The 14,027-nt window shown below is 44.8% G+C and overlaps 1 protein-coding gene across 1 annotated transcript in view; it reads left to right on the top strand.

Annotated features, from left to right (window-relative positions):
- The window catches only part of LOC126251658 (UDP-glucosyltransferase 2-like), a 101,216-nt gene that overhangs the window by 35,372 nt on the left and 51,817 nt on the right, over window positions 1-14,027 (top strand). The window contains exon 3 of the mRNA XM_049952228.1: window positions 5,675-5,862. Within this exon, the coding sequence (XP_049808185.1) occupies window positions 5,675-5,862 (188 nt within the window). The remainder of the gene's footprint in view (window positions 1-5,674; window positions 5,863-14,027) is intronic.

Raw genomic sequence — 14,027 nt, 5'->3', positions numbered from 1 at the left:
AGCACTGCGTTCCGTATTACCCTTCTGAACCCACCGATTCCATATTCTGCTAACAGTCTGGATCTCGACCAACGCGAGCAGCAATTTCGCGATACGATAAACCGAAATCGCGATAGGCTACAATCCGACCTCTATTAAAGTCGGAAACGTGACGGTACGCATTTCTGCTCCTTACACGAGACATCACAACAACGTTTCACCAGGCAACCCCGGTCAATTGCTGTTTGTGTATGAGAAATCGGTTGGAAACTTTCCTCATGTCAGCACGTTGTAGGTGTCACCACCGGCGCCAACCTTGTGTGAATGCTCTGAAAAGCTAATCATTTGCATATCACAGCATCTTCTTCCTGTCGGTTAAATTTGTCGTGTGTAGCACGTCATCTTTGTGGTGTAGCTATTTTAATCGCCAGTAGTGTATGTCCACTGATGCGCCAAAGAAACTGCTAGAGGCATGCTTATTCAAATACAGACATATGTAAACAGACATAATACGGTGCTGCGGTCTCCAAAGCCTACATAAGGCAGCAAGTGTCTGGCGCAGTTGTTAGATCGGTTACAGCTGCTACAATGGCAGGTTATAGAGATTTAGGTGAGTTTCAGAGTTATGTTATAGTTGGCGCACGAGCGTTGGGACACAGCATCTCCGAGGTAGCGATTTAGTGCGGATTTTCCCGTACGACCATTTAACAAGTGTGCCGTGAATATCAGGAATCCGGTAAAACATCAAATCCCCGACATTGCTGAGGCCGGAAAAAGATCCTGCAAGAACGGGACCAACCACAACTGAAGAGAATCGTTCAACGTGATAGAAGTGCAACCCGTGCGCAAATTGCTGCAGATTTCAGTGCTAGGCCATCAACAAGTGTCAGCGTGCGAACCATTCAATGAAACATCATCGGTATGGACTTTCTGAGCCGAAGGCCCACTCGTGTATCTTTGATGACTGCGTGATAGAAAGTTTTACGTCTCACCTATGCCCGTGAGCACCGACATCAGACTGTTGATGACTAGAAACTTGTTGCCTGATGGGACGCATCTCGTTTCAAATTGTATCGAGCGGTTGGACGTGTACGGATATAGAGACAACCTCATGAATCCTTGGACCCTGCATGTCAGCAGGGGTCTGTTCAAGCTGGTGGAGGCATTGCAGTTGGAGTGGTATGGGACCCTGATACATTTAGATACGACTCTGTCGGGTGACACGTATGTAAGCATCCTGTCTGATCACCTGCGTCCATTCATGTCCATTGTGCATTACGGCGCACTTGAGCAGTTCCAGCAGGACAATGCGACAGCCTACACGTCCAGAATTGCTACAGAGTATCCAGGAGGAGTCTTTTTAGTTTAAACACTCCCCAGATATGACCATTATTGAGCATATCTGGGATGCCTTGCAACATGTTGTTCAGAAGAGCTCTCCACCACTCACACTATTACGGATTTATGGACAGGCTTGTGTCAACTCCCCACAGCAATACTTCAGACATTAGTCGAGTCCAACCCACGTCGTTTTGCGGCACTTCTGCGTGCTCGCTGGGGCCCTACACAATATTAGGCAGGTGTACCAGTTCCTTTGGCTCTTCAGTGTATGTTATGTTACAAATTTTGATGCTCGCAGTCTCTTTCATCAAAATATATAGGTACTTCTCGTTAACGAAGACGCAAGGAAATTTGGCAAGCAGCAAACTTTCCCAGTAAAAGTAAAGGAAAATAGCTGAAAATGGTTAATTCGTAATTATACCAAACCAAACAAATTTTTGTTCATTTCTATCCGATTTTCTATCTGTCCGTCTGTTGAAACCCCTTTTTCTCAGGAACGGATAGACGTATCGAAATTTACGTCACATACTGAGATCTAAGGTCCCTTGGTGGTGTAACAAATGTAAGCTTCTAAGTCAGTGCAATAAAAAGATACGGTCGTTTATATCACATATTTAGGTACTCGCAAACTCACTCATCAAAACCTATCAGTTACTTTCCATTGACCTAGAATCATGAAATTTGGCAAGATGCATGGTTTAACAGCAAAAGTCAAGAAAAAATCCGAAAAATTTTAATTTGTGCCTATCTCACGCGATAAAGATATTTTTATTGTCATTTGTTGTCCGATTGTCTGTCTTTTCGGCCGTCTGTTAAGGCCCTTTCTCTCAGGAAAGAGCAGACGTGTCAAATTGAAATTTAAGTCACATACTAAGGTCTACGGATCCTTGGCACTGTAAAAATATTTGCCTTCTAAGTAACTTCAGTCGAAAGGTACGCCCATTTATTGTATCACATAGTGTGATACCCGCAACTCACTCATTAAAACCCATAGGATATATCCCGTTGACCTAGAATCATGAAATTTGGAAGGAAGCGAGGTTTCGCGGTACAAGCAAAGGAAACGTCAGGATACGGTAATGTGCAATTGTATCATTCAAAAATGTTTCTTTTTTCATTTGTTATCCGACTTCAAACTTACTAAAACATTCTCGGAAGTCTTGGAATTCCCGGGACCGATATCTTGCCAGTATCAATGCTGATAACAGGCAAAATCGTCAAAATTCTCGATTTCCAGAATGGATGGACTTTCTGTATACATAACTAAGCTTTTACGGACCACGTAGAGCGCAAGTCCTTTTCGCACCTGCAGATTTCTCTCTTTCTCCGAACTCCACATTTTCATATCCCTTTTTTCTACTGCGACTACTACTAAAGGTGCGAATTCTGTTTGTTATTCTGTGGTGCACTTCTCGTGTACTTCCTCATTATTTCAGACATAACAATTTTTATCACAAATACCAAGTTTCACATATCACTCTTTGAAAAATTTTCTATCCTCCAGTGCTGTGGCTTGTCTTCCTGTAGCGAGGACATGTATTTCTTCCCTAATCTCTGTTTTATGAAACTGGATAATATGCAGGATAGATGCAAACTCTATTACTGATCTTTACAAGGTTGTTGAGGATTAAGACCATTTTAAAAAATGGTACAAATGGCTCTGAGCACTATGGGACTTAATATCTGAGGGCATCAGTCCCCTAGAACTTAGAACTACTTAACCCTAACTAACCTAAGGACATCACACACATCCATCCCCGAGGCAGGATTCGAACTTGCGACCGTAGGCTGTTTTTTAGGTACGTATATAGACTCACTAAGTATTCGTAGACTCTATAAAGATTTTTGACAGTGTCAATATAGAACATCTGTGAGGAATAATGAAAAAATAGGTTATCCATTACATTTGACAGACGTTCTGAGGCGTCTGTACAAAAATATATCCATCGATGTAGCTTTAAATGGTAAAATGCCCCAGGTCGTACTGACAAATAAAGAACTGGGCAAAGGGCCTAGTATATTACCCACATTTTTTAACACGTATGTGAACGAGAATGGAAAGAGGTAATTAGACAGAACAATCTGTCATACTGTAACACACATGCAGACGCTGCCACTCTTTTGGCGGAAAACAAAGATGACCTATAAAAAGGAATTTATTTGTTGGACAATATACGTAAACAACATAACCTGCAGACATCAACAAGGAAATTGAAAATCGTGGTTTCCAAGGGAAAAGATGCAAAAGATCAAAAATTGTTGTGAATAACGAAATATCAGACTCAGTTAAAGTATTTAACATTACATTTGAACATGATAAACGCACACAGCAGAAACGAGTAAAATTCTCACATACACACAAGAAAAAGAGTTTTACATCACTTCGGCTCCGAAAGTTCTGGAACCTGTACAAAAAAAAAGGAATGGAAATCAACATAAACATCATTTTCGGCCTTTTCATTGCTCATGAAAACCACAAATTACCTTCAGAGGTGGTGGTCCAGATAGCTGTACACTCTGGTACCTCTAATACCCAGTAGCACGTCCTCTTGCAATGATGCATGCCTGTATTCGTCGTGGCATACTATCCACAAGTTCATCAAGGCAGTTTTGGTCCAGATTGACCCACTCCTCAACGGCGAATCGGTGTAGGTCCCTCAGAGTGGTTGGTGTGTCACGTCGTCCGTAAACAGCCCTTTTACATATATCCCAGGCATGTTTGATAGGATTCATGTGTGGAGAACATGTTGGCCACCCTAGTCGAGCGATGTCGTTATCCTGTAGGAAGTCGTTCACAAGATGTGCACGATGGGGGCGCGAGTTGTCGTCTATGAAGAAGAATACCTTGTCAATATGCTGCCGATATGGTTGCACTATCGGTCGGAGGATATCATTCAAGTATCGTACAGCCGTCACGGCGCTTCTGTGACCACCAGCGGCGTACATCGCCCCCACATAATGCCACCCCAAAACAGCAGGGAACTTCCACCTTGGTGCACTCGCAGGACAGTGTGGCTAAGGCGTTTAGCCTGACTGGGTTGCCTCCAAACACGTCTCCGAAGATTGTCTGGTTGAAGGCATATGCGACACTCATCGGTGAAAACGTGGTGCCAATCCTGAGCGGTCCATTCGGCGTGTTATTGGGCCCATCTGTACCGCGCTGTAAAGTGTCGTGGTTGCAAAGACGGACCTCGCCATGGACGTCGGTAGTGAAGTTACGCATAATGCAGGCTATTGCGCACAGTTTGAGTCGTAACACAACGTCCGGTGTCTGCACGAAAAGCATTATTCAACAAGGTGGCGTTGTTGTCAGGGTTCCTCGGCGCCATAATCCGTAGGTAGCGGTCATCCACTGCAGTAGTAGCCCTTGGGCGGCCTGAGCGAGGCATGTCATCGACAGTTCATGTCTCTCTGTATCTCCTTCATGTCCGAACAACATCGCTTTGGTTCACTCCGAGACGCCTGGACACTTCTCCTGTTGATAGCCCTGCCTGGCACAAAGTAGCAATGCGGACGCGATCGAACCGTGGTATTGACCGTCTATGCATGGTTGAACTACAGACAACACGAGCCGTGTACCAACTTCCTGGTGAAATGACTGGAACTGATCGGCTGCCAGACACCCTCCGTCTAATACGCGCTGCTCATGCATGGTTGTTTACGTCTTTGTGCGGGTTTAGTGACATCTCTGAACAGTCAAAGGGACTGTGTTTGTGATATAATATTCACAGTCAGCGTCTATCTTCAAGAGTTCTGGTGACTTTCAAAACTTTTTTTATGTGTTTCCATGGGGCACAGCCAAACAGTCAGTAGCTGCCTGAAAAACAAAACACGGAAACAGATATAATCAAAACTTTGTAAGTCAATCGGCTGTTCCTACTTTATCGCACGAAAGTGAGTCATGGATCGCATATGAACATCAAGAGAGTAGAATTCAGGCGGTACAAATGAGCTTTCTATGAGGATTATGAGTATGTAAATTGGACAGAAATAATAACGACTGACATTAGGAGTGAATTGAATATTTATAAATTAGGCATAAAATTCACGAAAATAGAGAAAAATGGAATGAACACAGTAACAGGGTGATTCGCCAAAGATTCTCTCTCAGTATCATAGAAAGCAGACCTAAAGAGAGAAGAAGAATGAAGGAAAGGTGTGTGCTGCAATAAGGAAGTGTCTAACCCTTCAACTATAAACACCTGCGACTCATATTTGATGATATGTTTTTCATTCCATTGTTTGAACTCTGCTCTATTTACGTATGTTTATGTTTTATGAAGTAAATCGTCATTGTGTACTTGATGTAGTGTACGGATTTCTTTCATAAGTATATCACTTTTCTTATTTGCAGAAAAACATCGCAAATTACACGGAGATTGACATATCTCCTGCGTACAGGTACCTGAGGAAGACCTTCGATTGGATGGAAATGGCGAAACATGCTTGGGACCCAGTCGAGATGTTATGGGGCATGGAGGACATGGCAGGTCCCATCTGTGAGGATGGCCTCAAGAGTCCGGAAATGCTCAAGTTCCTAAAGTATGTGTAAACCACATATCTGTTTTATCTTCATAGTGAACCAGTGCAGAGCAGAATAAATACGCTATCTGATCGAAAGTATCCAGACACTTATTGCAAGGTGTGATAAAAAAATACGGCAACGAATTTTTTTTAGCAGAAACTGCTGACACTACAAGCACTTGACATAATTTGACCCACAACCTGAACCGTTGAGACAGGCAGCGTCAAGCTGGAACATTTTCTGACTTGTCATTTAGCCCCCTGCGTGTCCGGGGGTTAGAATAGGCCCGAGGTATTCCTGCCTGTCGTAAGAGGCGACTAAAAGGAGTCTCACCCGTTTCGGCCTTTATGTGATGGTCCCCTGTAGGGTTTGACCTCCATTTTTCAAAATTTTCCCGAAGAGCGAACTATTTGGATGCGTTTTCCACCATGCACTATGCAGTGTCACTTTCTGTGCCGACGATGACCATGGACTTCTTTGCACCTGATTTCTAGCACAGTAACCAGTCCGTTGTGGTGGTTGTGTTGGTTGTAGACCCCTGACAACACAGGGATCGCTCTGCTGATGCCTGCGCCATTGACTCCTCACGTATGCCAAGGAGTAGATGCCCATCACCCTGGGGCATCAGAACTCTTGGCAATGGCCATCCTGCCAGGTGGCCTTTGGTGCAGCTGGGTGGCGCCCGTGGGGCCCTGGAGTGGTTGGCGTCGGGGCAGATGACACGCCATGAAACGTAGTATGTCATTTCTTGCTGGTGGTCCACCGCCAACAGTCTCTAAGCGGCCATAGTCCAACTTCAACGCTAAGAAATATGACCCCAAGTCGTTCCCCTCCCTGGTCACAAAATGGGAGGAACGCTAGGCTAAGGATGGCAGTAAAGCTTCTTCGCCCCGGTACCTCGTATGTACGAGGGTTGATGGGGAAACTTTCATGTCCATGAAGCCTCAGTTTTTGAGGAGCATTTCGAGGACAAGTTTGGGGAGGTGGAGGGCTTGTCCAAATGCGGTTTTGATAGAAACAGCATCCCCTGCCCAGTCACGAGCATTACTTGCTTCTGGCAAGTTCGGGGATGTTTCTGTTACCATCATGCCTCATAAGAGCTTAAATATGGTCGAGGGTATTATATTCCACAGGGACCTTCCTTTGCAGTCTGACGACGAGCTGTGTGCCAGTTTAGAGTGGCGATGTGTTTATTTCGTCCGGCACGTCCATCGGGGTCTGAGGGATAATCAGGTTGCCACCAGTGCCTTCATCTTGGCCTTCGAGGGTGACACATTTCCAGAGAAGGTCAAGTTGATGGTCTACCGCTGTGACGTCAAGCCATTTATCCCTCCCCTGATGCGGTGCCTTAAGTGCTGGGAGTTTGGCCATATGTCTTCCCGCTGTACTTTCAGCACCACCTGTCGAGATTGTGGACGTCCATCGCATCGCAATACTCCATGTGCCCCGCCTCCCATCTGTGTCAACAGCGGAGAGCATCATTCACCTTGCTCGCCAGACTGCAGGATTTTACAGAAAGAGAGGAAAATCATGGACTGTAACACCCTGGACTCACTGACCTACACTGAGGAAATTTGAGCACCTACATCCTATGGCTATGACCTCCTCATACGCCGCCGCTACGAGTGCATTTGTCGCCCCATCAGTTCCTCGAATTCCTGTCGCCTCTCAGAACTGGGAGACTACACATGCCCCCTTGATGGTGGGTGGCGGGGGGGGGGGGGGGAGGAGGCACTTACCTCCCTGTTGCTCCTGCACCACCTACTTCAGGAAAAACACCCTTCCTCCCCCCCCCCCCCCAACCATTGGGAATGCTAGGGAGGGATCCCTTGGGTTACTCCCTTCCCAGGTTTCTGCTAGTGGGAAAGATGACACCCGCCAGCGGCTGAAGAGCCCAAAAGCAGCTTGTCATAGGCCTTCACGCTCATCCTCAATCCTGGCGACTGATTCAGTGGAGTCCTCCCAGCCAGGGAAACCCAAGGAGCAACGAGAGAAATCTAAAAAGAAGACCCTCAAGACCAAGGAAATTGCGGTGGCACCCACACCACCGTTACCTACAAGCTCTGTGTCTGAGGATGGGGTGGAGATTCTGGCATCCACTGAGGACCCGGATCTCGTCAGACTCTCAGACACAGACTGCTGAGGCAAAAAGTCGGTGGCAGCAGGACCTAGAGGCGTAAACTGCCTCATTGAATGTTCCATGCCTCCCCAGTCTCACGATGACGTCATCCTCCAGTGGCATTGCGGCAGTTTTTTTCCACCACCTGGCTGAGCTACGGCAACTGTTAAGCTTTACACCTGCTTTCTGCGTTGCCCTCCAGCAAACCTGGTTCCCAGCAATGGAGACCCCTGCCCTCTGCGGTTATAAGGGATATTACAGGAACTGTAGTGACTATAATCGAGTGCCAAGTGGAGTTTGCATTTATGTCCTAAACTCAGTCTGTAGTGAAACTGTGCCCTTTCAAACCCGTCTTGAAGCTGTGGTTGTCAGAATATGGACGACACAGGAAATAACTGTCTGCAATGTATATCTTCCTGCAGATGGTGCAGTACCCCTGAATGTATTAGCTGCACTGATTGATCAACTCCCTAAACTTTTCCTACTTTTGGGAGATTTTAACGCCCATAACCCCTTGCGGGGTGACACCGTGCTTACTGGCCGAGGCAGAGATGTCGAAACTTTACTGTCTCAGTTCAACCTCTGCCTCTTAAATACTGGGGCCGTCACACATTTCAGTGTGGCTCGAGGTAGTTGCTCGGCCATTGATTTATCAATTTGCAGTGCAGGACTTCTCCCATCTATCCACTGGAGAGCACATGACGACTTGTGTGGTAGTGACCACTACCCGATCTCCCTGTCACTGCCCACGAACGCCTGCCCAGATGGGCTTTAAGCAAGGCGGACTGGGAAACTTCCACCTCTGATGTCATCGTCGACTCTGCCCCACATGGTAACATCGATGTGATGGTTGAGCAGGTGACTACCACAATCGTTTCTGTTGCAGAAAACGTGATCCCTCGCTCTTTAGGGTGCCCCCGATAAAAAACAGACCCTTGGTGGTCGCCGGAAGTCGCTGAGGCAATTACAGAGCGTCGGCGAGCTCTACAGCGCAGCGACTATCGCGGTATATATTTATATATGGGTGTGGGTCCCTTATCACGGGATAATTATATATTTTTATTTTTATAATTATATATTTTATGATTATCGTACAAGGAGCAACATAGAGGTGAGATATATGAATAATATGACAGTAACAATTGTGTTAACATTTATCTATGATGCATTGAAATTTTGAATCAAGTATAGTAGCAGTAACTATTTTTTTTTCAAGAATCAAGGTAGCATTACAAGTACATTACAAGTATTTATAATATGGTATTCTTTGTAATATAAATACTTGTAATGTACTTGTAATGCTACCTTGATTCTTGAAAAAAAAAATATTTACTGCTACTATACTTGATTCAAAATTTCAATGCACCATAGATAGATGTTAATACAATTGTTACTGTCATATTATTCACTTATCTCACCTCTATGTTGCTCCTTGTATATAGCACAGTATTTACATAATACCATATTTAGCATTCACACAAGCTGCTTACTACATCTGTCAACTTCATTTGTCATATTATACGCTCATAATGTAAGGTTTATCTTTGTGTTCTAATTTTCATTAAGTTATGTTATTCTTTGAAAACAGTCATTCTGTGAAATCAACGCAACCTGTATATTGTGATGTGCCTGACACTGTTGTGTTTGTAAATCTGCAATCTCTGTGATGACTTCACATGTGGCAAATTCTTTCTCGTGATTGTGTGTGTGTGTGGTGCTTTGCACAATATGGTGATGTACAAGTTACGTAAGTGCTGGATATATTTATGAATATGCGAAAATACAATCCTGCAACTTCGCAACAAAATCGCGCGGAATTTTCGACGTAAGTACCATAACCATTTAACCTCACATATTCATTTACGCTGTAGTTCATCGTTTGGAGGTTAGTTATTTTCACATAGGGCGCTTCTAACACTGTTTTTCTAACGTAGGGCAACAACACGCCAAAAATACTTCGCCACAGTGTAATAATAAAAACAGAAAACGGACGATAATGTAATGTGTATCTTGAAAATCATGTGAACTTGCCAGTTCGAAACCGGTAACGGCGCTATTTACCTAAATACATAGCAGTATTAATAGTGGCTGGTTGCTGTTTTCTTCTTTGTAAGAATTAACTTTTCATCCCAAACATGTTCTACAGGGCTGAGGTCGGGACTGGGGGAGGCCAGTCCATTTCAGGAATGACACTGTCCTCAAACAGTTGCCTCACAGACGTCACTTGACAGCGTGCAACGTCACCCTGATACGATCGTTCATCATCTCTGAGCTGTTCCTCTACATTACGCAATACACAATGTTCTAAAATGTAATCATGTACTTCCGTATTCAGCGTTTCTTTAAGCACAATAAGGGTACCACACTCTAACCACGAAGGAACACCCCCATACCGTAACACCACCACCTTGTTACTTCACTGTTGGGGCTACACATGATTGCAGGTTATGTTGTCCAGGTATTTGCGGAACCCAATCCCTTCTATCGGATTGACAAAAGGTATAATGTAATTCATCACTGCAGATGACTAGTTTCCAGTCATCCACTGCCCAGTGCCATGTTAGTTTAAAGCACGTGTAGAAATAAGTGGCTTAGGAGGCGGTGCTTGACCGTTGTGTGCCACACTTAGCTCCTTACGCACAGTAACTGTGCCAGCTGGACTGCTGGAAGCGCTCTGTACCTCGCAATTATTTACACGTGCTGGTTTCATGCGATTCTTACAACCGCCAACCGCAATGCTTGACAGTCCCTGTCCTCAGTACATGAGGTCTACCTGATCTTGTTTTAACTGTGGTTGTTCCTACGCGTTTTCACTTCACAGCCACATCACGAACAATCTAGTTGGGCAGCTTTAGAAGGATTGAAATGTCCCTGATGGATCTGTTATTCATGTGACATCCAGTGACTGGTTCAGATCCTGACCGACGACCTACACTACTGTTATTGCTCAACTAAAGATAACACAATTGGGAATCAGAATAAAAATGCTCCTGTCACAGCACAAAAAAGGCAGATAGGTCCTGTGCATTATTAGGGATATAAAAGAAAGGAACTAGCTTTTCCACTTATCTGGCAAACATTTAAATCAAAAAATCTTCACGTATTCGCGCTTTTTAACTCGTTAGTATTAGTACTCTTGTCATGCAAACATAATGCATCGCGTCAACTAAAGTAACATGATAATTTTTTTAGACTTTCCCGGTAAATCGGTGTCATCTCGTAGAATCGGGTGTACTGGCTGTGGTCTGCGTCTTCCCACGAGAGATTTCGTTTGCGCGGCCGCCGCCGGGGAAAACAGCGGAAACGGCCGCGGACACAAGACGGAACGCCTAGAGATAAATAGAGTTGCCAGAAACGGCCGCAGTGGGCGCGGACGGCTTAGGGAACACCAGACACCACCCAGGCATAAATACGGGGCACGGTCAGCTTGTCGACCAGTCGCGGGAAACATCTGATCACGACAGCGGGTTACGACGTCGAAATATTGTGATGGAAAGTCGCAGACCATCGGCAGTACACCCGATTCCACGAGATGACATGATACGTGATGTCATGTCCTACAACATGACTGGTCCGAGCACGGGACTCACAACCCGAACCACACGCCGCTGTTAAGCACTAATGAAGGACTGGGTCCCTTACTTCGATTGCACATAATTCATTAACGTCAATCCAACACATTTATTTCAAATAACATAAATGAAGTTACATTTGAATCTATCTGACATTAAATAGGAATAAAAAACAACAATTTCAGTATCAGCTGATTTAGTGCGTGAAGCGCGAGTTAAGCCAATAACCAGATAAACTAAACAATTCTCCGTATTTCAAAAGAAAGGGAAAAACAAAATTGAATCAATACACCCCACTGACAAATATCGAAAAAACCTTACAATACTACTCAAAAGAATACACTGAAGTGAGGAGCAGTCATTCACCCGACACAACACTTCAAAGTGAGTCAATAACACAGCTGCGTGCCCCAGAAAACTGCAAGACATTAAGTACACTTCATTTGACGAATAACAAATACTCATCAACATTACGCCACTCCTGTTTGAACTGCAGTGTCCCAAAGAAACAGGCGCTTATTCTGAAAGAACAATTTTTTTATATGTTTAATTTACAGCATTAAGGAATTCCAAAAGATGTCCAGTCGAACCACCCCCCCCCCCCCCTTTCAGTTGAGCCACAAATCTTTCCCTTTTCTAGGCGGAGGCTGAGCCAGAAACACAGAATGCCACAAAAACACAGTTTTGCTGATAAATCTTACAGGACACCCAGAAGCAGTAACAGTAAATCCGCGGCCACCTGCAGGGATATCACTCACGAATTATTACTGCGACAAATGAAACAAATAAAGGAGAATGTACACGTGCCACATAATTTTATTAGCTTAGTGAATGCCTCTACCATCTGTAGACACTGAAACTAAAGAATTCCACGACAATCCTATATTTTCAACACTTTCTTCAACACTACTTAAAATATCACCTCCGGTTGTAGTGTTCTTCATGGCTACTACATCGAGCAGCTCCTCCCTCACCTGAAGATCTCTATTAACACCTCTAATAAATATGGCAAGCTGCGCTGTTCCAGTGATATCAACACTTTCGTCCAGAGCTAGAGAATACGCCATAAAATCTTTACAGATATTTGCAAGCTGGCTCTGGACGTCGTCTGCCATGTCCTGTATGCGACGCATAATGGTCATGTTAGATAATGACACAATCCGACACTGCTCAACTTGAGATGGACACAAATGTTCCGCTGCAACTAACAAACATTCTTTTATTAAATCGCCATCAGTTAAGGGGCGCAGGGATTTTACTAAAAGCAAAGCAATTTTGTAACCCACTCTGAGAGCTGCCTCAGTTGATTTTTCTTCGTCGTCCAGATCTTCGGATAGCTTCCCTTTAAGTTTAATAACTTCCTGTGCACGATCTGGTCAATCACATTTTCCACGTCCGTAGTCTTTCGCGTGGTACGACATATAATGTCGCTGCAAATTAAATTTCTTAAAAGAATTCAGCGTTTTGTGACATACTAAACATTTTGCAACACCATCTTTTTCTGTAAACAGATACAATTCCTTCCCATGGGGGTTGAACTGCGAAAGCATGGTTGGGGTTACACAACGGCGACTACACAAGATTCTTAACCAGCGAAATGACTGTTAAGAGCTGATCGTAGTACTTCAAACGTTACATAGTCGACGCGAATTCAATAGGCACGCTGCAGCCCTATTCAAACGTGCGCGCGCATTTCCCCTCCCTCCCCTCCACACTACTCCGTGACCTTGCAGCTGCTCGCGAGCACGTGCCTGAGCAGACATGAGTACTCGCGCTCAGAACCGGCCAGTTGTTAAGCCCTGATCTAGGCCAACACCAACTCCGGACTCCCCTCTCACTGTGAGGCTTGGCACAGTTTATATGAAATGCCTTCCAGGGAACCAGTAACCGCCGCAGGAGTTTCACGATTAGCAAACAGCCCCAGCGTAACAGACATCACACATGTGCTTACGCCCGAGCCACAACTCCGCCAGTCTCACCGGCCGCCCCAAACCGACTGCCTCTCGCCGTCCCGCGTGCCCCTGCCGAAAACGCAAAGATGCTCATGCCCGGGGACGCGCTAAGATAACAAGCCGGTCGCTGTTGATCGACCAGCGATCTGGCTCAATGACACATGCCATCATGTCATCCAACATGGCATCCGTCATGATGTGGAATACGACACAGCGTGTCATTAAAGTATAGGATGCATGCATCCGCATTCTGGGGTACTTACTATTATAGATGCGACCCCAACTTTCTGATACTTCCTGTTTTAGATACATCCCATTTTCTAGAACGACATAAATTTATGTCTGTGTGTCCTTAAACCCCTCACCATACATGTAACAGGGGGTGGCCTGAGAGAGTTCACTATGCTGGGGGAGTGGGGTTAACTCGTAACAAAGCGTGAATATACCAAGACGTTTTGATTTAAACGTCTTTGAACCTGCCAGGTAAGTCGGATAACTAGTTCCATTCTTCTGCATCCATGACTCTGCCCAGGACATAT

This window comes from Schistocerca nitens, chromosome 4, assembly GCF_023898315.1.
Source record: "Schistocerca nitens isolate TAMUIC-IGC-003100 chromosome 4, iqSchNite1.1, whole genome shotgun sequence".
NCBI classification, from domain to species: Eukaryota; Metazoa; Arthropoda; class Insecta; order Orthoptera; family Acrididae; genus Schistocerca; species Schistocerca nitens.
Note: the sequence above shows the minus strand (reverse complement) of the source record. Positions and strands in the feature narration are given on the sequence as shown.